General features: G+C 45.2%; 2 protein-coding genes across 10 annotated transcripts in view; both read right to left on the bottom strand.

Moving 5' to 3' along the window:
- The window catches only part of sdsl (serine dehydratase-like), a 35,287-nt gene extending 26,932 nt beyond the window's left edge, over positions 1 to 8,355 (bottom strand). Inside the window, exons 1-7 of the mRNA XM_063183599.1 lie at positions 7,959 to 8,355; positions 7,534 to 7,712; positions 7,272 to 7,311; positions 7,003 to 7,142; positions 6,636 to 6,724; positions 5,741 to 5,968; positions 4,002 to 4,126 (exon numbers count right to left, since the gene is read on the bottom strand). Coding sequence (XP_063039669.1) covers positions 4,002 to 4,126; positions 5,741 to 5,968; positions 6,636 to 6,724; positions 7,003 to 7,142; positions 7,272 to 7,311; positions 7,534 to 7,686 — 775 coding nt within the window. The 5' untranslated portion in view covers positions 7,687 to 7,712; positions 7,959 to 8,355. The remainder of the gene's footprint in view (positions 1 to 4,001; positions 4,127 to 5,740; positions 5,969 to 6,635; positions 6,725 to 7,002; positions 7,143 to 7,271; positions 7,312 to 7,533; positions 7,713 to 7,958) is intronic.
- Positions 8,356 to 9,029: 674 nt separating this feature from the next.
- Positions 9,030 to 26,314, bottom strand: part of ppp1r13ba (protein phosphatase 1, regulatory subunit 13Ba) — a 119,630-nt gene continuing 102,345 nt past the window's right edge. For all 9 annotated transcript variants that reach the window (XM_063183595.1, XM_063183590.1, XM_063183592.1 and 6 more), the window contains 8 exons: positions 23,967 to 24,055; positions 21,115 to 21,625; positions 18,959 to 19,884; positions 16,385 to 16,522; positions 15,062 to 15,195; positions 13,017 to 13,183; positions 11,362 to 11,561; positions 9,030 to 10,685 (listed from right to left, as the gene is read on the bottom strand). In XM_063183595.1, coding sequence (XP_063039665.1) covers positions 10,644 to 10,685; positions 11,362 to 11,561; positions 13,017 to 13,183; positions 15,062 to 15,195; positions 16,385 to 16,522; positions 18,959 to 19,884; positions 21,115 to 21,625; positions 23,967 to 24,055 — 2,207 coding nt within the window. In that variant the 3' untranslated portion in view covers positions 9,030 to 10,643. The remainder of the gene's footprint in view (positions 10,686 to 11,361; positions 11,562 to 13,016; positions 13,184 to 15,061; positions 15,196 to 16,384; positions 16,523 to 18,958; positions 19,885 to 21,114; positions 21,626 to 23,966; positions 24,056 to 26,314) is intronic.

Raw genomic sequence — 26,314 nt, 5'->3', positions numbered from 1 at the left:
TGGCAGCCTCAGCCACAGGAAACCTTGTTTGGGTGTACGGCACCATAAAAACAGAAAATTATGATAGAATGTGGAAAGTGACCTTGCAAAAATATGCTCATAGAGGGAGCTAAGATCTTCACTGGATCATTCAATGAGATAATAACCCAAAACTGGCATCCAAAATAGTTCAAATGTTCCTCAAGGATACTAAAACCATGGTCATGGAGTGGTTCAGACCTCAATCCTTAAGATAGTATTTGAAGAGTGCTGAAAATGAATGTCCATCCTCAACATCCATGCCATTTGGACCAGCTTGACTATTTGCGATGAAAAAAATGGGCCAAAATCCCTGGTAGGACATGTGCCAACATAGTTAACAACTAATCAAAGTGCCTGGTGTCAATTTTTGTTCATAAATGGCACTGTATTGACTATTAATGATAAGGGGGCTAATAATTTTGTCCTTGCCATTGTTACACTTTTTTGTTTAAACTCATTGTGAAAATGGAAAAGTCCAATTTTAACTTATTGGATACTATCTCCATGGTGTATTTGTTTCCAGAATAACACACATTTATTAATAATGATCATTCTCAATGATCAATGAAGAGATATGTCTAATTTCAGGAGGGGGGCTAGTAATATCGTCCTCAACTGTACACACGACCAACCATACAAACAGAGATTCTTTAAGTACTCTCTCTGATACAAATATACACACATGAAAAAAAAACACATGTGCATACATAGACAAATGAACACGCGCGCGCACACACACGCACGCACGCACGTACGCACGCACGCGCACGCGCACGCACACACACACACACACACACACACACACACACACACACACACACACAGCCAGGGCATATCATCTGGTACACACAACATACGCATAGTCATACACATACCTGTACAAATACACACAAATACAAAAGTTAAATAGGTCTAAGGCCTTTTCAGGGGTACAAGTGGCATCTCGTCCTCCAAATATGTACATGCCTTTAATTACAGATATTGAACAATACTTAGCCAGCTGTTTTGCTCTATTCTTGTTTTCCTATAGCATTGGAAGTAAATTGTAGAAAAATAACTCTCCCACACCCATGTCAAAGGACAAAACTCCACAAAGTAACTTCTAAGGTCATATGGCCTTTTTTTTTGAAGCGGAACAAATATGAGGCAATGTTCACAGTGGGTCTCTAAGGTATACAACATGTAAAGCCCCCACCTTAAACACACACAAACGCACACGCACACGCACACACACACACACACACACACACACACACACACACACACACACACACACACACACACACACACACACACACACACACACACACACACACACACACACACACACACACACACACACACCTTGAACTTCATCTATAACTTATAAGTACATTGTAGGAAAATAACTCCCACACCCTTTCCAAAGCACATAACTCTCCATGGTGACTTTTAAGGTCAAAAGCCCTTTTTGGAGTGGGAGTGGGGCAGACATGAGGACTGTGTTGTGTAAGGGGAGGAATTCTTGGTCATTCTCTTGGGATATTTCAGTTATGTTGCCACTGTAAATAACGTCAGCATTACTGTTTTGGGTGAAATGTGTCACTAAATCAACCTTTACATGGTTGTTGCCGCACATACGCATACCCGTGTTTGAGGACGCCCACACACACACGCTACACACTCATTCACACACACACACACACACACACACGCACACACACACGCTACACACTCATTCACACACACACACACACACACACACGCACACACACACACAAATTATCAGTTAATTTAAAAAGAACAGCACGGATATATCCAGCACACTNCCCCCCCCCCCCCCCCCCCCCCCCCCCCCCCCACCCCCCCCCCCCCCCCATCTGTCTGGACCACATGATATAATAATAAAGACTTCCACTTCAGTAGCGAAACCTTAAACAGACTCAGCTCTTCTCCAAAAAGATCTCTCTCCTCAAAAATAGCCCGTCTGTTGGGTCGGTGAGAGTGAGCAAACATCTGCGAGGCCCTTTTGCGGCCGGCCCATGTGGCCGATCGAGGCCGAGTCAGCCATGTCATTATGGGCAGCAGTCGGGAAAGAGGAGACAATGGCATCGCACTGACCCAGGAACAGCTCCATGTGTCCACGCACGGCCTCCATGCAACAATATCTCACTAGTGTTAAAGGGACACTGTGTGAGATTTTTAGTTGTTTATTTCCAGAATTCATGCTGCCTATTCACTAATGTTACCTTTTTCATGAATACTTACCACCCGCATCAAATTCTAAGTATTCATTATGCCTGGAAAAATTGCACTTTTCATACATGAAAAGGGCGATCTTCTTCATGGTCCGCCATTTTGAATTTCCAAAAATAGCAATTTCTAGCTGCAAAAATGACTGTGCTTGGACCATACTAGAAAATATTTGTTTATTACTTAGTAAACCTTCATGTAAACATCAAATTTGGCAATAGGCAGCCCAGTTTCAATAAGCACCATAGTTGCAGTACCTTTTTTGACCATTTCCTGCACAGTGTCCCTTTAATGTCATGCAGACTAGGGGCCAAATTAGGTCAAACCAGGGCTTTCAAGGCCAGTCTCTCCTGACTTTGGCCCCTGTTGTCTGAAAGGTTGGTTAGTTCTGGTTCGATCATCGGAACACAGCCACTGACCCATGAACAGTCCCTACATGATGCAATTGACAATAAAGATATCTGACTTTGGTCTGGTAGCCTGAGCCCTGCTACTGATCCAAGCAAAGTCTGTTACATTCATGCAACAATTAAGTAAGGGTTAACGTTCGGCGAGAAGGTCGCTATCGTGGAATAGCAGCACGACAGAGAGAATCTTTAGACCCCGACGCGGAGCGGAGGGGTCTTGTTCTCTCTGAAGTGCTGCTATTCCACAAAGCGACCGACTCGCCGAAAGTTAACCCGCTTATTATATGGATATAGTATATATGTATATACTTAAATAATTCACAAATGGCGGGGACATTTCTTTAGGCCTATTCAATGTTAAGTCTATTATAGTTTTTAATGTCAAAAGATTGTTGCTGCGCAAAACAAAACAGTGCCGTTGTGGAACACCGCTAGGCAACAGCTAGGTAGCCAGGACAACAGGTGTTGTCTATCACAGCAGCTGATTAGAGTCTTGTTGAAAAGTCGCTTTAGCAGTGAAAAGTCTTGTTGCCATTGACAGCGGTCTGTTATAGACCAACCCGTCCGTTATCGAAAAATAACAGACGTGCGAACGTTGGGGAGCCCCGTTGAAATGAATGGAGCATTCGACCGATGACGCCACACCATATAATAACAATAGATGTTGAGATCTTTTACTTTAGGCCGAGTTCATCTGAACCCTGCTACTGGTCTTTCACATGTAATGAGGCAATTGACGTACAGGCCATTGACTGGTTAGTCTGAAGGATGCTACTGACCTTGGAACAGTTTGTTACATGATGCAATGATTGGCAAATGATATCTTTCACTTTGGTCCCAGTTAGTCTGAACACAGCTACCTACCGACCCATGAACAGTCTGTTACCTGATGCAATTAACAATATACCACAGATCATTAGGATTTTGACTTTGGTCTGTGTTAGTCTCAACACCGTTAATGACTCAGGAATATTTTGTTACCTGATGCAATTGACATAAACATATTTTAGATCACTGTAACCTTGACTTTGGACTAGCATTCTGAACACCACTACTACTGATCATGTAATTGGCAATACAGATTTTTGACTTACCTCTGGTTGTGTGACCCCTGCAACTGACCCAAGAACAAACCTGTTGCAATTGTTACTTGATACAAATGACTATTCAGTAGATCACTGTGAATGTGGTCAGTAATAGTGTCAACACCACGGGAGCACTGACTTTGGTCGGGGTTAGTCTGACCACTACTGACCCAAGAACAGTCTGTTACATCATACAACTGACAATTAAGAGATTTGACTTGGGTCTGTTTTAGTCTGAATATAGTTAACTACTGACCCAGGAACAGTTCCACAGCCTCCAGAGCCTCCAGGTCTGTCACCGTCTCGGAGAGGAGCTTGGCCTCCTTGCTGTAGTCGAAGGCCTGTCTGCACACCGTCTTGGCCCCCAGACATTTCGCCTCGCTGTTTTAAAACAAAGCAGTCAAGCAGGGCCTATTAAAACAAGGCCTTGGGAAAAATATTCAAATATTTACGTTAGACTGTCCGCTTTTATATTGGGAGCCGGGACCAGAGTGTTTAGAAAGCGTGCTTGTGTTACGGGGGCAAGAGCCCTGCCAGAAAAACAGAAGGCAAGGCGACCGCACTGCTGTGTGACGTTAATGGCTCTCGCAAAAAAAAAAAACGGATTACAGGCTTTTAGTTTTAATGGGAATCTATTTTACTCTCTCCCTTCGTCATTTGCACACACTTACACTTATTTATTTACCAGATACATCTTTGCTTACAACATCTTTGCCTCTTACCAGAGAAGACAAAACACAGAAGGCCCAAGCTGCCTTTTTTGCGAGAGAGGGACATTAAAGTCACACAACGATGGTGCTTCAAGGGCTTTTAGTTTTGAAGAACTCTCTTTCACTCTCTCTTTCAACGATATACAAACATTGAGGGGCGCTGTGGCGCAGCGCACTGACCCCCACATATGGGCTTGCATCAGCGGTGTAGTCTACTTTTTTGAAGTGGGTATACTGTATATTCGAGCATTTTTTGAAGTGGGTATACTGTATATATTTATGCTACTCTAAATAATGGATCAATCAATTTTAAGTGGGTATACTGAAGCCCAGGGCTCTAAATTAACTTTTTCCACCACCAGCCAATTTGGCTAGTAGACATTTTTTCTTACTAGCCAAATGGAAGGTCAACAAGCCATTTTTTTTTCTCACCAAAATAAGTGAAGTGAAACTTCAGTGAAGCCCCTAAAATTTAGAAGTGGGTATACTCCGTATACCTGCGTTCTACGTAGACTTACACCACTGGCTTGCATGTTCATCCATGAGGACCCAGGTTTGTGTCCTGCCCGGCTCATTTCCCACCCCTGCCCCATCTCTCTACCACATCACATCCTCCTCTTCCACTCTTCTCAATGCCCAGTGTTCTAGCTTTGCTAGGACGTGAAATGCCCAGTGATTGGATACTCTTTGGTGAACTCCAATCACTGGTCGTCTCACGTCCTATCAAGGCTAGAACACTGGGCATTGAAAAAGGGCCACTGTCTCTTACAAGACATGGTGCCACTGTCTTTTTCAGCTGTCAGCTGTCAAACTGAACCAGCACACAAAACAGTCTCTGAGAAAATGAGTAGAAAATACTGACAAAGCTGCATGTTTTTTGGAAGAGAAAAAAGATCATCATCCCTAGTTTTCTTTCTCTATCTTCACTATTGCCCAACTATCAGCTTTTCCTCTCAAATGACTCCGATAAAACCAATGACTGTCCACAGTCTAAGGGTGCATCCCAATATGTGACCTTGCCTCCTCCACTTGCCTCCTCCACTCGCATCTCGTCATGATGACATCACTGACAACAGCATTATATTTCAATATCTTGCAAAAGCTCAATTGTAGAGTCTATTTCTCATTTGCAATTGAGTGAAAAACAGTCCCTCAAAAGTTGTTGTGGCGAGGCTGACAGCTGGGAAACTTTATGGTTTTCTCCAAGAGGAGACAAGCACAAGTGGAGGAGGCAAGGTCACATATTGGGATGCACCCTAAATGTGTCAAATGGTTAGTTCTTCACCTGGTGATGTCGGGCAGTGTGACCAGCTTCCCTGCCTTGACGGCGGCGTTGAGACAGTCTGCTCCTACAGTCTCCATGCAGAGCACCGGAACGTTCTCCCAGCCCACCTCTCTCAGGCCCTCCACCACCCCGCACAGCAGCCCTCCTCCCCCTACAGACAAAACTACAGCCCCAGGCTTCTCTGGGAGCGAGGCCTTCAACTCACGCACTATGCTGGCATGACCCTGCCTATGAAAAAACACAAAAGGATCAGTTAGATTATTTACATTGTTTATAATGGATTAGTAGAACTGCAACAGCAAGAGGATGGTTATTAGAGGGATATTGTGAGAGAAAGCTAAGCTTTAATAGGTTTTGTGACTTTTTATGTAAGAGGGATTACACTTTTAATACATAATACTGCAGTTATGACAAAATCCTTCTTTTTAGTGCCAAACATCAGAGTTTGAAAGTGGCATTTTGATGCACACACATCCAGTTAAACAGGTGCCAGATAAAACATCTTCTATTAGAGTAAGATACTTGAAGTCCGTGCATTTCCTGCTGGATCCATGTAATCTCAGGTGAACGGCCTTTAGGAGACCTTTGGAGTCTTATGGTTGAGAATGAATGGAGTTCCCTTAGCACTGTAGATGGTGGTAGCGCACATCTCATGCAAGCCGTCACCAAATGCCACAGAAAGACAAGAAGAAGGAGGGGACAATGCCCCCGTAGGAGACCAAACTTGGGTACACTCCCTTGCATTGGGTGGACGGAGTTTGGGTTATCTTACTCAAATAGAAGATGTTTGGCCTGATCAAAAGAAGTCTGGGAAGCAAGCAACCATGTGCTTCCTTCCTTCAGTGTTTCTTCCCAACCTTAACTTCAACCATACAAGTCTGGCCTGCATACTCACCAAAGTAAGGGGTGGTCAAAAGGAGGCACATATGACATATTCTCAGACTCAACTAGACGTAGAGCCTCAGCATTGGCTTCATCCCAGACCTGTTATACCAGACCAGATATAAACAAAAAATATATAGACAGGACGTCAGACACTGGGCAGGTGGCTCATTTGGAGCATATTTCAGTTTTCTAGACGTTTTTCTCAATACTCTACTTTTGGGGGATAAAATCTTGACGATTGTAAAACATGCTGCATTTGATGGAAAGTGACAATCAATCAATCAATCAATCAATCAATCAATCAATCATAGTAAAAAAAATGAACTTTATGGCATGTCAATCCGCCATAGACACTGTCTGCATGTGTGGACTCTCACCTTTCCCACAACTTTCACTGTAGCCCCTTGATCCTTCAGCTTCTGCACCACCAGCTCTGGTGATGATGTCGGAATAACTATGGTTGCTGGGACACCAAGCTTCCTAGCAGCATAGGCAGTAGCCATGCCAGCGTTACCCCCTGGCAAGATGCATACATCAGTCATATTTAATCATCATAATCACTGTGTTAAGAATAGCCATTACTCAATAGCAATGCATACTACTCTAATAAACTTGAGTCCATTCAAAGTCAATGAAAGGCTCCCACCTGAGGCACAGACTACTCCTTTCGACCCTGACTGAACAACCTGAGAAGGACAAATGCATATTTCAATACATCCAACAAATTTCAAAGGGAGTTTCACGCAATGTTTTATCCATAACCATAAGCCCTTTTTATTAAATCACTGCAGTTCTCTGTATTAACACTGGAGGCAGCAGTCTTCCCGGAAACTGAAAACGAAACCCTTTCCCAAAACATTAAAAACGGGACGTGGGCCCTCTCGCTAGCAGGGAAGGCCTGGGTTTACCTTTTGGCACAGGTGGCCGATGCCGCGGATTTTGAAGGAGCCGGAGGGCTGTGAACTTTCCATTTTCATAAGCACAGTGGTCCCAGCTCGCTTGGACATGCTTACACTCTCAAGTAGTGGTGTGTTGATATGAAATCCCTCTGTATTCGCCATGGTGCACGACAGCTCTGGATTCAGGGCTATGCGGGATATTGAGATTTTTTTTAGAAGTTAAAGTTGTAAAGTACAATATCATTCCTGCGTCAGTTAAGAGACTGTTTTGGTTTGTTCCAGGCCAACGGAAAGCTTTTTGTCATGTTGGTTTCAGGCCATTTGTCTGGGTAGAAATTCATTGTGCATGGCATAACATAACAGAGAATTGACAAGTTCACCATTGCGCGTTGTTCATTACGCACGACTGAGGAAATAGTCTCTGTCGAACTCACCTTTAAATTATGCTTCCTTTCGTGAGTTGTGGACTTGTATGACCCTCCAGTTAAGTGTCCTTAGGGTGCAAGGTGCAGCTATTTCATTTCGCTGACTCTTAATGACTGCGGCGCGCGCTTTGCACCTTTCACTCATGGTGGTCACACACAGCCGTAGCGCTACCGTTATCTTTGCGTTTCATACGCCCCCTGTTGGTAAAAATGTCAAGCACCTAGACCTCATTTGATGAATTTCTCGCTCAGGTGAAAAGTGGTGTGTGGGCAAGCAATAAACATTTTTCAAGCATTACTGTGACTGTCTCTGAGTCAGTCTGACAAACAGATATATAACCTTTTCCATTCAAGGTAGGCCCCAATTAGCACTAGGCCTACTCCAGACCACTCCAGGCACTAGCTGATAGGCCTCCACGTTGGTATGTTGAGTAGAGTTGTATAAAGCAGTGGTTCCCAACCTTTTTCTTAAGGGACCCATGTTTTTACTATTGTAAGCTTTGGTGGTGACCCAACCATGCGAGCGCCCGCACGAGACGGAGTCACAAGATGCCCTCTGTTTCCTGGGAAAACTAATTTTAGTTCTTTTATTCCTCAATTCGTCTTTGGTCAAATATAGAATACATGTTTAATGTAGCACTTACAATTTGCTGCTTCTCATGTATTAGTTAAATGCTTTGTCATTTAGGCTAATCATCATGGGCTATTTCAAATGAAACCCCTTAAAATCAAGAGGGCTCCGCGACCCCCTGTGGATCTTTGGCGACCCATAAGTTGGGTCCTGACCCATAGGTTGGGAACCACTGCTATAAAGTACTATTACACATGTAATTACAACACAAGGGGCATGGTATAATTTTTTTTTCAACTTTGTAATATCATACTACTAGTGTTGTTATTACATCTGTAAGAATACTCTACACAACTCTGGTTTTGAGTTCACATCATAGGCTTTCATGGTAGTAGGCCTACTAAGTTTGTTATACGTTGCTTTCAGCAAAAAGGGTCCAAAATCTGACACGATTTACTGTATTCTCCTGTGTAGATGATCATTTTTTGCTCATCATGACACAACCAAAGGAAAATCAAAGCCACACAAAAAATTATCATTGTCCCAGTCTTGGGTCTCTTTATTTTTTATACATGTATCGGACATCTTACATAAATTGCGTGTTGTTGTATGATACCATTCTGACTCAGCCATTGTGTCTCCAACACTTGTTTTATTTTCTGTATTCCGTTGCAGAGCAGCTCAAAAGCATTACTTTGATTGTGCATTTAAATAAACACTGGAAAAGAAAATATAATACAACATACGCATTCCTGTCTAAGTACTTCATTTTTGTTTAGAAAAAGGATTGTGTAAGGTTACAAGTTCAAAATGAAATGATCTTTGCCCTTAATATAGTATGTCCATCATGTTTTGTGTTAGCGTTAAGGGAACTCAAGGTTGTACATTGAGCACCGTCTGTGTAATGTTTACTCTGTGTAACAGCTTCTTGTTCCTATTAAAGCAGTTTTTTCTTTTAAGCGATGTGCTGTTCTTTTTTTATTAGTCTTTTTAATTGTCCTCAAGAAACCTCCAATCACTCTCTGGCTGTTGTTGGCTTCACGTCCGCACACATTAACAAATTAATGCTTCACTTCCGCACGACACATTCACAAATTAATGTTTCACTTCCGCACGCATTCACAAATTAACACGTACACTTTTCCCTCCCTGAGTCACATCCTCTGTTTCCTTCAATACTAAAAAATACTCTTGTTAACCTTAAGAATCACGCCCTCTCCCTCTCCCTCTCCCTCTTCTCATCCCTCCTTCCTTCCTTCCTTCCTTCCTAATCTCTGAGTCAGCTCCTATGCTCCACTTAACTTTCCTGTCTCTCTCTCTCTCTCTCTCTCTCTCTCTCTCTCTCTCTCTCTCTCTCTCTCTCTCTCTCTCTCTCTCTCTCTCCATACACACGCACACAAACAAACATACATTTGAGGACACGCATATCATGTTTCACATTACATCCTCCTCTTCCACTCTCCTCATCGTCTCTTACAAAACATATTGCCACTGTCTTCTGACTTCAGCTGTCAGCTGTCAAACTGAACCAGCACACATTATAGTCTCTGAGAACATGAGTAGAAAAATACTGACAAAGCTGCATGATTTTGGTAGAGGAAAAAAATGAAATCAAAACATCGTCAGGTTCAGCCATTGTGAAAGTAAACAGCCATGAAAGCAGATGGGAGTACTAGTCTGTACGAATCTCTCCAGTCTCACTTCATCCCCACCCCTCTATCCCTCTCTTTCTCCTCTGCTCCTTTTCTGTCTTGTTTTTTTTTCCAGACGCGTATGAATGAGGTACCTCTGACCTCCAGCCAAGGCCAAGGAGGCCAGGCCAGAACAGACCAGGGCACCGGGGGCCCCAGGGCATGGGGGCGCGATGCATGTGGGCATGGCCCTCTCCCCCTTTCCCTTCCTACCCTCCATCACTCCCTCCCTTCCTCCACTCCAGGCGTGCCCAAGTGGGCACAACCATACACACACACAGAGGCACGCGTGGAGAGGGCAGTGCCGCCCAGGGACTAAGCTGCTGTCTGCAGGTGACAGTGCATCATCATCGATATCCAAGTGATAGCAATGGATCGTCAGTCCGCTGCTCACAGGAGCTTGCGCTTGCACACGGTGGCAGCCAGAGGGCGCTATGCCAAAGAGCGCTGCCGGGGCTTGATCCGGGGATACAGCTGCAAAAGACAAGGGAGAGAAGAGGGTAATAGTTTAGCGTTGGAATTACTGACAGAGTTTTTGAAAAGTCATCAATTAAAGAAACTCCGTGGATGAAATAAATATTGAAAAAGTTGTATGGTATCTTACAAACACTAACATTTAGCAATGTAACTGTATCCAATGCAAGCTTTATGGACAGAATGAAGGAAGTGAAGGACAGCACTCTTCAGATTTTTTTCTTTGTTTATAATGAATAAGGAAATAATCTGAAGAGCGCTGTCTGTCGCTTCCTTCATTAATTTATGGTTTATGTGGGATTCAGCACCCAGTTTAGAACTGTGAGAAAAATTAGCCGACAATGTGAGTGCGTCTCCTCCACATTTTAAGCTTTATGGACAGCCCAGTCCATCAAAAGAAATGAGTAAACACCAGTGTTATTGTACATTTCCTTGTTATTGCACTTCCGAGCAGTGTTGCCAGATTGGGCTGTTTCCCGCCCAATTGGGCTGCTTAGGATGGCTGTGTGCGGGTAAAAATGGCATTTAGCAGAAAAATCCGCCCAATTTTTACCATAGAAATCAATAGAATTGGGGATTGTGTGCTTCTAGGCGGGTTTTGAGCATTTCTTGGGCTGGAAATCATCATCATAATCAGCCTCATCTGGCAACCCTGCTTCTGAGCTGCTGTACCCACCCCGAGCAGGTTGCGTGGCACGTATCCTTCCTTGTCGTTCAGGCGCGCCCACCACCACTCCGTCTCGCTCTCGTCACGGCGGCGCAGCACGGTCAGCGCGTCCCCCTCGTGGAAGGACAGCTCGTCAGGAGACTGCGCCTCGTAGTCCCACAGGGTGTACACCGAGCCCTTGTTCATCACACCCAACTTCTCCTGCACACCTGTGGGGAGAGAGGGAGAATACAGAGAGAGAGAGATAGAATACAGAAAGAGAGAGAGATAGAGAGAGAGAGAAAGAGAGAGAGAGAGAATACACATAAATAGGGGCACCATGGCTCAGTGTGTGGAGGCACCATGGCATTATGACCACGTCCCGGGTAACTTCTACCTAAGGCAGGGATGGGCAACTGGCGGCCCGGGGGCCACATGCGGCCCGCCTCCTCACTCAATGCGGCCCGTAGATAAAACAGTAGGCCTAATTAAGAAAATAATGACCATTTATTTCAAAACAACTACTGAATCAATCTGTTCATACTCTTGGCCCCTGGAGTATTGAGTATAGAGTATTCTATTCCTTCCAAACAATATGGGCAGTCGGTGAGCAACCAACTGCACCTCCAACTCTGCAAATTGGAGTCAGATCCGTGGTCATGTGGCCCTCCGATTGTGGCGATGAAAAAACATGGCCCTCCTCATCATAAAAGTTGCCCATCCCTGACCTAAGGTAATTTCCCAAAGAGTCCCCGCCTCTGTCCCGTATTCATTTCCTGTCACCATCTTCAACTGTCCTGTCTCAATATAAAGGCTGCAAGCCCACAGATTAATATTTGATGAAAATGGAGAAAGAAGGAAAGTAAGATATGGAAGAACAGAATATACAGACATGACAAAAAAGAGGCAGAAGTAAAACAGGGGAGGAGGGGAGAAGAAAAGTAAAGTGATATGGAAGGGCAGATGGTCCCCCCTGCACTGCTATAAATCAATCATCAAACGATGCCTCAGGAATGGCCTACTGAGTAGCGAGTAGTGTGAGACCCTAGCTACTGTGTGTGTGTGTGTGTGTGTGTGTGTGTGTGTGTGTGTGTGTGTGTGTGTGTGTGTGTGTGTGTGTGTGTGTGTGTGTGTGTGTGTGTGTGTCTGTGTGTGTGTGTGTGTGTGTGTGTGTGTGTGTGTGTGTGTGTGTGTGTGTGTGTGTGTGTGTGTTGCGGAGGAATAAATATCTCTGGCTTAGCCTAAATGTGGGAGCCGTACGGTCCTGTGTGAGCTAGAGTCCCTAGCAGGAGGTGATGATGGCAGAGAGGGGAGCCTCCCAAGGATAGCTTTAGTTAGGGGAGCGTGTTGCCGGAAGCTTTTGACTGGGGATAGAGTTACCGACCACAGCTATGTGGCGTGTGTGTGTGCGTGTGCGTGTGCGTGTGTGTGTGTGTGTGTGTGATACCCGCTCAAAGGAGAGTTGTGGCAGGGAGGTGTGTTTCCACACCTCAACCTAAATGTTGTGTGTGTGTGTGTGTGTGTGTGTGCGTGTGCTCGACTTTTTCCTCTCCCTCTCAGGAACTGTGAGCACTGGATGTCAATTTTGTTAATTCTCTCTCTCTCTCTCTCTCTCTCTCTCTCTCTCTCTCTCTCTCTCTCTCTCTCTCTCTCTCTCTCTCTCCCTCTCTCTCTCTCTCTCTCACCATAGAGAAACTGTGAGCACTGGATGTATCCCTCCTCCATCTCTTCGCACTTGTCCGCTGCCGTCTCCACGTCGCTGATGGTGGTGGCAAAGATGGCCGCCCCGGACTCCACCAGCAGCTTGCAGAGGTGCACACTGTTACACGAGGCAGCACAGTGCAGAGGGGTCCTGGGGAGATGAGCACACACACACACACACACACACACACACACACACACACACACACACACACACACACACACACAAACACACACACACACGCATGCACGCACACACACACGTATTACTATCTTTGTGAAGACCTTCCATTGACTCCAATGCATGTTGACTTGCATTCAAAACTAGTGAATGCTAAACTGTGCCCTGACCAAAACCATCCCTAACCCTGTCAGTAAACAAATCATTTTGCCCTTTTCGTTTTTTCATCAACAACAAAACAACATTATGTAGCCTCTTATTGCAGATGTGGTATTCACTATTTGCTGAAAATACTCAATTACATCATAACAACATTGCTATGACCTTAAGTAACAGATTAAGACATAGACATTACAATATTGGTGACAGTAAGGTTATAACATACAGTAGGTGCTGCGCTAAGGGGTTAATGGCCAAAATGTCCTCACAAGCACAGATGTCCTCACAGCAAAAGTACAGATACATGAAGGAACACACATGCACACACAAACACACAGACACACACACACAAACAGATACACAAAGGAACATGCATGCACGCACGCACGCTCGCCCAGACACACACACACACACACACACACACACACACACACACACACACACACACACACACACACACACACACACACACACACACACACACACACACACACACACAAAAGTTCAATGTTAAAGGTTGCATAAGAAATGTAGGCCCCTTTTATCATTTGTGCTGTTCCTTGTTATGAAATATGCTTTGCTCTTATCTACATGTTACTATTATCTATGAGTTATTACTTGCAAAACTTCAAAGTGTCATCCAATGAAACAGTGAAAACACACACACACGCCGCAGGCACGTACGCAAAGACATTTACTATCTATTATCTACAAGACTAACAAACGGATCACGCTGCCCCAAGACACACAAACAGACCCCACCACCACCCACCCACCCCTTGAAGGACAAATTACAGCTCAGCAACAATTGACGCGAATGGTGATGTCGGTCTGGTGCTGGTCGCAAACCTTTTTTGCAATCTGTTTTGGTCTGGCGACGCGAAGCAGTTTACCGCCAAAATGCAGGGGAGAGCCTACTCAGGGCTGTTTGCTGTCTGTGTAGGGACGCGTGCGTTTGTTGTGTAGTCTGGACATTTATCAGGTATGCGTGGACGCACACAGAGCCTCTGTCTGTGTGTGTGTGTGTGGGGGGGGGGGGGGGTGGGTGGATGGGTGCATGGTCATACGCAGAGGCAGATTTGGCACGTGCAGAGGTTAAGCTTATGTGTCCAGACCATAAATTGGGCTCAACAAGGTGGTTCCCAATCTGCGCGTGAGGACCCCTAGGATGGCCATGGCGGTACTGCAGTGTGGTTGTGGAGAGAAGGGATACTTATGTACAACCCATATATGTCTAAATGCCTATGATAACAGTGAAAAACAACAATAGCTGTATTGGAATTTCCCTTTGATCAATTTCGAATAAAAAAAATAGCAATATTAATGGACAAAAATGATTCTGTGCTTGGAATGTGACAGGGGAGGGGAGATGCAAAAAGAATCCAAAAGTGCAAAAGGGAGGCCCTGCAGAAAAGCTTGGGAACCACTACCCTAACACACAAACAGATTCTCCCATTACCAGGACACACAAACAGACCCCCACCATCCACCCACCCACCCACTAACACACAAACAGATTCCCCCACCATCAGCACATACAAACAGATCTCCAGCATTAAACAACAATTAGCCTTATTACTTATGGAGGGGAGAGGGGGGGCATCGGCCATGTGCTTCCCAGGAAAGCTAAGCCTTTTCCAGGGAGAGGAGGCCAGGGAGAGGAGGCCAGCACAGCACCATTGGCCTTACCATCCATCACTGTCGGCCGCATTGACGTTCACGCCAAAGTCCAGCAGGAACTTGACGATGTGGTGGTGGCCGGCACACACCGCGTTGTGGAGCGGGGTGATGCCCTCATCATTTGGCGTGCTCGGGTTCTGAACCTGAAAGGCGGGGCAAACAGGGGGAGATTGTGAGTGTTTGTTTATTTATTTTCATGAGATTCAATTTATTTCACAGTAACAACAGAATACAAAAAACAGGGGTTTCCGTATTGTTTCACTTGTTTTAACTAGCTATGTGCTTTAATGTTCTGGTTTCTGAAAAATGGGTGGAATTCTGTGATTAGTATCAACGATCCATGGATTATTACCGGTATGTAAGAAATGATTTTTAAAAAAGGAGTTTCAAAAAAGAATAAAAACCATGTTGTTACTATGTTGTTTCACTTGTTTAACCATCTATGTGCTTTAATGTTCTGGTTTCTGAAGGATGAGTGGAATTCTTCAGTTAGTATCAACGATCCATGGATTATTATGTAAGTTAGTAATGATCCATGAAAATCTCATATCAAATGTGTAAATAGTGTACGTAAACACCAAAATGTTGTCAGAATGGTCAAAAATGTTCTGAACCAATGCATGCTACAATACACTGTATAGGCCTTCTGTTTGTGTTTAGGTAGGCCGTTACGCTGGGTCCTTTTGTACGTAAATATATCTGACCAATAAATCTGATGTCAGTGGTTTGATTTTCCCCTGTGGCCTTTCTACGTTAATCTGATCTGATCTGATCTGATCTGTCATTCTGATATAATCTTTTCCCTCAGTGGGAGAGGACAGAAAATTGACGACAAAATATGAGCCGCTGTGTGTTTATGTGTTAACCTCATAGATGGTCCTCTGCACCAAGTCTAACTCTCCCTCCAGCTAAATTCAACTCTTTAACTGAGATGAGTCAACACAACCCCCTATATTGTGTATTTGATCCTACTCTCTAAAGGCCCTTTTCCACTGCCCGTTTTCTACCCGGTAGAGCTTGACACGGCACGACTCGGCTGCAGTTTATTGCGTTCGCTGTGTTTACCTGTGTTTAGGTCGAACTCTCCCTCCAGTAAAAATGCTGACTATTTTTTTTCAGTGTGATGAGTAGTTTTAACTAAAATCTAACACTGACAGTGTACTTAGTCCTACTGTAAGTGTCCAGTCCTGCTATGAGTGTTACATTAACACCACAATGGCTATGTTTACATGAGACATTTAAATCAGAATCTCACTTTTAATTTAATTCTGAATTATTAATTCGTTATAAAAAAGCATCATGTCATCGTAGCCAATGTCATGTGTCACTCACCTCATAGATGATCCTCTGCACCAGGTCGAACTCTCCCTCCAGCGAGGCGTCTAGCAGCAGGGCCAGGGGGTTGAACTTGACCCTCAGCCCGTGGCCCGTCCGCTCCGAGCCCGGCTTCTTGAGGTTGGTCCGCTTGGCCTGCAGCACAGCACAGCACAGCACAGCACAGCACACACGACAGCACAGGGAAATGTGTGGATTTAGTGAATTTCATTTGGATGATATCATGCAGTGCGCTCCGTGGGATCCTGGAGAGATACATATAATACTGTATTTATTTTGCTTTTCTTGGCAAGTTTTTTTTTCACGGCTCATGGCTGCTTTAATATTCCAACCCCACAGAAAATTTAGACTGTAGCGCAACTTAATGAAAACAATAAAACTGTTTGTTGCTACTGCTTTGTTTGAAAGGAGACACTAAAACTAGCATCCACAACCTGCTTACGATGTGATAAAATCTAAACTGCATAATCACATTGTTATTGTGAAACTAACAAATTTAAGTCTTAAGAATTCTGGCTCACCGTCATGGAAGCCCCAAGCTACATCCGTCTCAGGTGCTCTGTGTACTCAGATAATGCTAATGTACAGGGTAGTCGACAGGGTGGGAACAAGTAGGTCAGTTGTCTTGGGCCCAGGGACAGAAGGGCCCCAGAAATTGGGTCCTCAATACATTGTACTGTATATATTAGGTGTGGGGGGCCCTTTCAGATATTTTTCTCCTGGGCCCGGCCACAGCTATCAGCGACACTACTAACGTTGAAGGAAGTATGCACTCAAGGGATGCTGCTGTTTTGTTTACGCCCAGCGCAGGTGTTTGTTGATAATTGCTCACACATGTGAGATGATGATGCCAGTAGCCCCAAGTCTGTGCAAATGCTCTGACACCCAGCATATTGTCTCCATAATACTGCTGACAGTACTGTTGACTGTGATTTTATGCGGTTATGATGATGTACTTTACACCTACACACTGCCCTGGTTCTCCAAGGGGTACAGCTGGCTAAGGCATGGGGATAAGTCATGGGTCGAATCCAAAAATGTTTCCTCAGTCATACAGGAAGCACATTTCTGTTTGAATCAGTAAATAGAGAGAACATTTCTGACTCAGCCTTATGTGGCAGGGATCGTCTGACCCTATTCAAACCTGTGTCATTTGGTCAAGCACTTATACAGTAGAACCGATATTTTTTTATGACCCAGCTTGTATATTTCCCGTTTTTATTCATATTGTTTTTTCACTTTTTTAATTATTTTCTTCAATCCCTGTTTGTTTTTCCTCTATTAGATGTATTGTTTAAATGTTTCCCTAACAACACATTGAATGGTTTAGCGAAGGGATGCATTACTGTATGCATATGGTGAATAAACTTTCATTGGCCTTGGCTCATACTGTCTATATATACTTAGGAGTCATTTCTTCAGTGAGAGTGGATCGACAGAATCGGCAACCCCCATCCCAAAAAAGAAACCCAAACAAATAAACAACAAAATAAAACATAGCACTCAGAGCACTCAGCAGCACACACTTACACCTCGTCAAATATGAATGGGCTTTGTGTTTGGGTGTTTGCTGTGTGCGATTGCACTTGGCCTGACGGAGTCGGCTAAGGAAGTGCCGCTATGAAAAACCCCACTGAGGGAGCTGTTAGCATTGTCCCGCTACAGCTATCTGTGTGAGGTAGCTCGTCAAATAAGTTGCAAAGCTCATTTTTTAATTATGCACATCCAAGTACAGTAATTTCAGTAGGGTGCAGAATTCCAAAAAAGTAAAACTGAAGAAAAAAACGTAGCCCCTTAATGCGCACCGTACCTCCAGTGGCATGCTGTAATAGTCATTGAAATGTAACTACCATAGCACTACAATACTATGACACAACACAGGCCCTTTAGTAATGCACCATGACTTGGTCATTACCATACTGGTAACAACAAATCTATAAAGCCGCGTCTTAAGGGGTTAAATGGGAATTTTGCAGTGTGCTCACTGCCATTTCCTTTTTCTTTTCAGCTCGTTTCATACCTGACACAAGTCCAGTGACACCTCGGACTGACTGGCACGCGTTGCTCATGCTACATTTTTAACATTTCAATTGAGGACACGTCAGGAGCTAATTACGTTCCCAACTTCCTCTTTTTGTGGTTATTCTTGGCCCTCAGTCGGCCCTCTAGATGCTATAAATTAGCTCCATTTAAACTCTTGCTGGATGTGAACCAGTTCAGATTTCAAATTCCACAGGTCACACAGCGAAACAAAGATAGGAAGTGTATTTTGGGGAGCTGTTGAATTTGGCGTAAGCCTTCCTTCACTGAGGCCCTATTTTTTATCTATTATTTCAATCTCAAAAGGCATTTCCTTGTTTTTTTTACATTGCCATACCAAATATTACTTTGGCTAAATTCTTTCCATGATCCCTGAAAACTATTGTTCGTAACTGAAAGTAACAAAAAAAATCATAAAAACCATCAATTAGACTAGTAAATCAATCAATCAACCAATCAACCAATCAAACAATAAATTAGACTGATCAATCAGTCATTCAATCCAGCCATCCAATTTCATCCATCACTCACCGAGGGGCTGGGCGGTGTGCTGGGCTCAGGCTGAGCCTCTGGCTCTGCAGGCGGGGTGAGGGGCTCCGGCACTGGGCTGCTCTGGGCGCTGCCTGGGCCTGTGTGGTGGTGATGGTGGTGGTGGTGGTGGTGGTGGTGCGCATGCTGCTGGTAGTGTTGATGCTGCAGGTGGGGGTGGTGGTTGTTGTTGCTGTTGTCCTCTGTACTGTCTGGAGTCAGCCTGGATGCCTGGTGAGCAGGAGCAAGGGGCTGGCTGTCAGCGATCTGAGCACTGGCCATGGCGTCAGGCATGGGCATGGATGCCAACCGGTTCTCGTTGGCATCCGAAGACGCCGGAGGGGACGCAGACATATGCGGCGGCGGTGGCAGCACGGGCGAGTCAGGCGTGGGCACCTCCGGGCACGTGGGCGGTATCATCACCAGCCGATCGTCCACAAACGGCCCAACGTTGCCATTGGTGGTGTCGGCCTCCATGATCATGGGCGGCCCCATGTAGCTGAGGGGGCTGTCGGGCTGGTAGAAAGGCGTGCCCACTCCGCCCACCACACCGCCCTCCATGCCGCCGGCCAACGTGTTGAAGCGCTGGTACAGCAGCTTCTGGATGTTGGGGCCCGCCGGACCCTCGGGCTCCGTGATGGAGCTGCGTTTCTTCAGGGGCCGCGGGGCGTTGGCCAGCTTACGCCGCAGCACCTCCAGGTCTGCGTCGCTCTGGTAGCGCAGAGGGGAGTGGGCCACGGGCGTCAGCTTGGTGGGGCTGAGGGGCCGAGGGATGTTCTCCACAGCGGTGGGGGGCGGCGGCGGCTGGGGGAGAGGGGAGCCCCCCATCATCGCGTCGAGGTCCGTCTCGTCCCGGCTGGTCTGGTGCTGCAGCAGGGGGGTCGGGGACGGATTCGTGGAGCTGGAGGGGAGCACTGGCTTGCCGTACACTGCGACGCACAGGAGAGAATAAGAGAAAAGAGGAATGAAGGTGAGTGGTGGTAAAAGGTTTTTGCTATTTTGGAGTGTAGCACTGACTTGCTGTACACTGCGACGCACAGGAGAAAGAGAGAAGAGCAATGAAATTGAGTTGTGGTAAAAGATTTTTGCTATTTTGGAGTGTAGCACTGACTTGCTGTACACTGAGACACATGAGACAGTGCTTTTATGAGGTAACCTAACCAATACAGCACATCAATATTCTAGAGCAGGGGTTCCCCAACTTTTTTATCTGTGCACCCCCTTGTACATTTCATTGTGGTTCGCGCACCCCCTGAGTGAATATTTTGGTGTGCTGATGGCCGCGCAAGTATGGATTCAGTGCTCATTCACTGCACATTATGCACAGTCGTTTTGGGGAATCGAATCCTCTTTTCCAATAGTCTTGGAATTAAACTTCAGATGGACCCTTCCAGCATATAATGCACCATACTATTAAAAACTACTTAATGTTTATTAATGCTTGATGAAAACTCACATGTCCACCATTGCTCTATTTTGCCCTTATGGCAGGCTGCGTACCCCCAGGGGTTCACGCACCCCAGTTTGGGAAACCCTGTTCTAGAGCTATACTGAACATGGAGGGAAGGTCTGGATTGTCATACTCTGGACAAACAGACAAGACAAATGGGAACTGAGTTTTTTATAAGACATATAAAAGACACTAGCTAAATATACTGTACTATAGTAGCCTATTCTCCCATTCCTGATTTCAATCACCATAATGGAGATGTCTTTTTGACTTGTAGATAGGTAAGTGAAAATAAGTTAATAAATACAGTGGGAGTACTCAAAACAGTACGTAAATGTATTCTATTCATAAGTGCATTTATTTATCTATTTATTACTATATTATCTATTTATTTTAATTGGTTACACTTCACTTGACACCCGCATCATACGTATGACATAACAGTGTCATAATAGTATCAAAACAGTGTCATGGCAGTCATAAATGTTTTATGGTCATGAAAAGTTGACAACGTTTGTGCTGTCTTTATCATAACCTAATGTTATTTAATCACAGTCATAACATTTTTATGACATTGACATAATATTTATGACATATGCATGACTGCATTATGACACTGTTATGTCATAATATGATGCCGATCAGCGTCAAGTAAAGTGTTACCATTTAATCAATAGAGTTGAAAAGCATCAAAGGCAGCCAGACTCACCGGCCTTGACGGCGGGCCGGCTGCTGCTGCTGGCGTAGCCTTTAGATGCCGGCTGCAGGTACATGTGGTAGATGGAGCTGGAGTTCATGGTGGCCGGGCCCTTACGCGGCGACTGGGGTCGCGACCCCCGGTCCGTCACGAAGGGCCGCACCGCAGCAGCCAGCGGAGGGTCGGGTCTGTCCCCTCCGGCGAACATCGAGGACCCCGACCCGGTTGACCCGGACCCAGTGGACCCAGACAGGGAGCCGCAGACGGAGCCGGGAGCGGAGGGGCTGGGGGGCACGGTGATGCGCTGCTGGATCTGCTGGGAGGAGGAGCGGGGGGTGGGGGGCGAGCGCTGCCAGGCCAGGGTGGCGGGGGCCGAGCGTGGCAGCGAGCTGGTGGTGCCGACGGCGCTGGAGGAGGAGGAGGAGGAGGAGTGGTGGCCCGCGTGGGGGTAGGTGCCGTAGCTGGAGTGAGGCTGCTTGGACAGGGCGGTCACTGCCCCCACCAGCCTGCTCGCGTCCAGGGCCTGGGCCATAACAGGACACATGGATAACATATGGGTAATTAGCAGAGGTCATTAGCATAGGTGTTCCTATACAGTAAGTCAAATGGTAAGACAATATATTTGTCCATATTGAGAGGATGCAGCTGCTTGGACAGGGCGGTCACTGCCCCCACCAGCCTGCCCGTGTCCAGGGGTTAGGAGGGACACAACTGGACATGGGACAAAGGACATACTGTACACGGGCACAATGAGAAACATGTGTGCAATTAGCATAGGTGATTGCTTTAGGTGTTCTTATACAGTAAGGTAACATGGTAGAAAAAAAACGGCCTGCTCACGTCTAGGGCCTGGAACATAACAAGACACAGGAAATAGGGCACAGGAACAATGAGAAACATAATTAGTCAACATAATTAATGCTAAATGAGTAATTAGCATATTGCTTCAGGTGTTTCTGTAATGTTATGATAAAAGGTACATCAAGATATGAAGATTTTATAGTGTATTTCTCAGTGGTGTAGTCTACTTTTAAGTGGTGGGTATACTGTATGTTTGACCATTTTTTGAAGTGGGTATACTGTATATATTTGTGCTATTCAAAACAATGGATCAATCAATTTTAAGTGGGTATACTGAAATCCCTGAAATTTAGAAGTGGGTATACTCCGTATACCCGCGTTCTATGTAGACTACACCACTGGTATTTCTTCACGTTCAGTATAAGGTTGTTGGTAACCTGCCTCTGAAGGTACAGACTGCCAACATATCACATCCCTACCGTCAGAACGGGACATGGGACATAAGATAAAGGACACAGGTACGATGAAAAACATATAAAACATGTCTCAATTAGCATATTGCTAATAAGTGTTTTTTGCAGTAATATTAGTGGTAGAAAAAAATATATTTTTCTTCATGTTGAGTGTGTTAATTAAAACCTTTCCCTAGACAATATATGCATTTTTTTTCATGTTGAATGAAAGTGGTCGATCAAAACCTTCCTCTGAAGGCACAAACTATCACCATATCTCATCACTGGCATATAAATTCAACAAAATTCACAAGAGACTAACACACAACTATGCAATTGGGAACTGAAGCACGTCTAGTATCCTTCTATCCTCTGGATAAATGTTGTTGCTCGAATGAAAATCAAGATTCCAATACTCAGTAGGATGTAAAAAGTTATTTTTGAATTATATTTGACTAAATCATTACCGCCAACCAGCATGGATCGACCCACTAAACACCATCAGACTGTTAATGAATTAGATGTATTAATGTATTCAGATTCTTTGGAAAAGACTTAAAACAGGAAGAAAAATGCAAAGATAAGAGTGTATTTATTCTATTACTCACTACTGTGTGCAGTCATTCCATTATGCATTGGCTTTTTGTTATTCCGTCTTAATAGGAAGTTCTATGCGCGCGGTTCACGTAACCGACATTGTTATTTTCTCACAGCATGGCCTCTGTTCTTCTCTGCCATGTGGTAAGTCTTACGGTAAGTCTCTTACACAATAATGACCGCGCACACACACACACACACACACACACACACACACACACACACACACACACCCACGCACACACACACATACACACGCACGCACACAGGTACAGTACACACACACACACACACACACACACACACACACACACACACACACACACACACACACACACACACACACACACACACACACACACACACACACACACACGCACACACACACACACACACAGACCTGGCAAAAGGTCTCGACTTGCTTAAGTTTGAAACAGTTCATCCTCAAACCTGGTCTGTTTTTTTTCTTATACAAACCAAAGCACTGGTAACTCCCATATACTAACACCAACAATGAAGTCAACAGATACAGTTCAAGTCTGTCACATGTCAACCAGCATGGAGGGTCGAGCATGGCAAACATGGCAATTATTGGCAAAGGCCAAAAAATCAGCAAAACACACAGACGCACGGTACAGAAATTTCCGTGGTGAGAGTAGTTTTCCACATGCCTTTTCAAGGGGAAAAAATAACAACAAGGACGAAGCCTTGTACTTGTAATGTTCACCATTCTGTCAGTGAGGCACTTTACTATTCATTGACCATAATAGTGCATTCAACATAGTACTATACACTGCTACAACACAGTATTTAATAATAGATGCCAACTTAATGCCATTCTGGTAACAACACATACACGGGTCATGTCTTAACATAATAAAATCAGTTGGTGCTCTCTCACTCTGTAACTACACAGGGTTTGTATCAATACATTACAACTCATTGTGGTAACAACTTATAACAAGGGACCGTGTCTTAAAGAAATAAAAAAATCAGTTGTTTTTTTTCTCTCACCTTGTCACCCTGCATTCCGACGGCCATCTTGTCTGGAGGTAAAAGTGGCGGCATGCTTTTGCTGAGGGCCGGCCAGTTGGCATCGTTGGCTGTGGAGCGGACGACAACAAGTGAGCGCGGCGGGGCAAAAGGAGGAGGAGGAGGAAGAAGAAGAAGAAGAAGAAGAGAAGGAGTAGGAGGAAGAGGAGGAGGAGGAGGAAAGAGAAAAGAGGAAAAAAAGAGAGAGGGATGAGTGCTGCCCCACTGACTGCATTAAGGAAAGTAGGCAGCCTGGCTGGCTGGATGGACAGCTTGTTCTAGGCTTCTGGGGCAGTCACTTATGGATTAGGCAATTACAAGGGATTAAAAGCACTGGAGGTGGTGGAGTTAGACTCGCAGCAATGGGCTACATTTCAACAACGATGATGGAAATTGGGTTAAAAATGTTGCTGGTAGTAGAACTGGTACTTGAGAGATTGAGGAATGCATAAAAGAGGCACAGATGGATATAGAGAGGGAGAGAGAGAGGGAAACAGAGCGAGTGGAAGATTGAAAGAGTGAAAGACAGAGTGAGAGTGGGTGAGGGAGAAGGAGAGATGTTGGGCTCAGAGGAAGAGTGAGGAAGAGATGTCTAAAGCTGTGAAATGGTTATTGACAGCACAGTTGAGATGGAGTGTGAGGAGATCCTTTAGGCTGTCACCCAGTGTAAATGGAGTCGTAAGCACAAGTATAACTCAAATACACACACACACACACACACACACACACACACGGATACACGGATACACGGATACACGGATACACATACGGAGACACACACACACACACACACGCACGCAGACACACATACATACACACACACACCTACAGTATGAGCACACACACACACACACACTTGCAAATCCGCGTGCACACACACACACACACACACACACACACACACACACACACACACACACACACACACACACACACACACACACACACACACACACACACACACACACAAACGCTCACGCACGCATGCACACAGACACACACAGACAGACAGACACACACACATACACAACACACACACACACATACAACACACACACAATTACACATACTCACAGATATGCTTGCACAATCACGCACAGACCATCGGCTTTTAGTCAATTCATTAACCGAGTTCCCCTCCCCACTCTGCCTAATCTTAATTACATTTTAAAGGAGCGAATCTACTGAGCAAAGAGCAAAGCTGAGAGGAAGAAGGGGGGGCGGGGGGCATAGAGTGGGGTGGGGGTCAGCTGGGATCATGTGTGTTAAGTGCGGCGCGCACACGCGCACACACACACCCACTCTCTCTCCCGCAGACAATCCAGATCATGCAGGTTGAGCTGGATTAAACACTCCTGAGTCTGCGTGGCTTATGTACCGTACGCGGCGCCGTGGCTCCGCCTGTCTACCGTACGTCTCAATGGCGGGACTCAGACTCAGACACAACACGACTATGACTCACTACGGTATTGTGTCTACAGGTCTTACGACATGTCGGCCGCATGTCTGTGCCTTTTTGAGTAGACCTACGGGTAAATGCCATACATACTGCAAATCAATTTCCTTTGCCTATTTCTGGTATGGTTTCTACTGAACTGGTCCTATGTCTTTTTTTAAGGGCCTCTTTGCTACGAATAGACTTAGACCCATCCAGGCTCTATGACTCACGGTGGGAAATTTGCCGGCAGGTCTTTTGACAGATCCACCTGTCTGCATCTCTGCAACTTGCTGAAGAGACACAGCCAGTTCTGCTTACGATTCAGTCAGTCTACAGATCCAATGGCTTCTACCATATATTATGGACCTTTTCTTTACGGATGGTTTCGGGTACATCCCCATTCTGTGCATACAGGTGCAAAGACCACCTGCCTGTTTCCCTTCAGACTCAATAGGCTCAAAACATCCAAATCCTTATAGTATACGCGCTATTTTCCCTTGGCCTTATGGTGCCTTGTGGGCAGGGGTGCCGACAGGGGGGTCAAAGGGGACCGTTGTCCCGGGCCCAGGGCGAGAGGAGGCCCAGAATTGGATCCTCATTACATTGTATCTATTGGGCTTGGGGGCCCTTTGAGATTACTTTGTCCTGCGACAGGCCAAAGCTGTCAGCGGCCCTGCTTGTGGGATAAGTGTTAGGTGCACAACGGTCTGTTAATAATTGTTAATTAGTTGTCTTTGTGCCCATTTATGTATGTGAGGGATATAAGTGCTGTTATATGTGTGCAGCTCTTCTCACTGTAAAGCTTTCCGGTTTGCTGATTTTTGGGTGCTCAGTGAATCCTATTTAGCGTAGCTTTTAATCCGAGGCCGGCTATCAATTAAAACCACAGCGA

The sequence above is a fragment of the Engraulis encrasicolus genome, chromosome 19, assembly GCF_034702125.1.
Source record: "Engraulis encrasicolus isolate BLACKSEA-1 chromosome 19, IST_EnEncr_1.0, whole genome shotgun sequence".
Classification (NCBI taxonomy): Eukaryota; Metazoa; Chordata; class Actinopteri; order Clupeiformes; family Engraulidae; genus Engraulis; species Engraulis encrasicolus.
The sequence above is the reverse complement of the archived record's forward strand: the minus strand, read 5'-3'. Positions and strand labels throughout refer to the sequence as shown.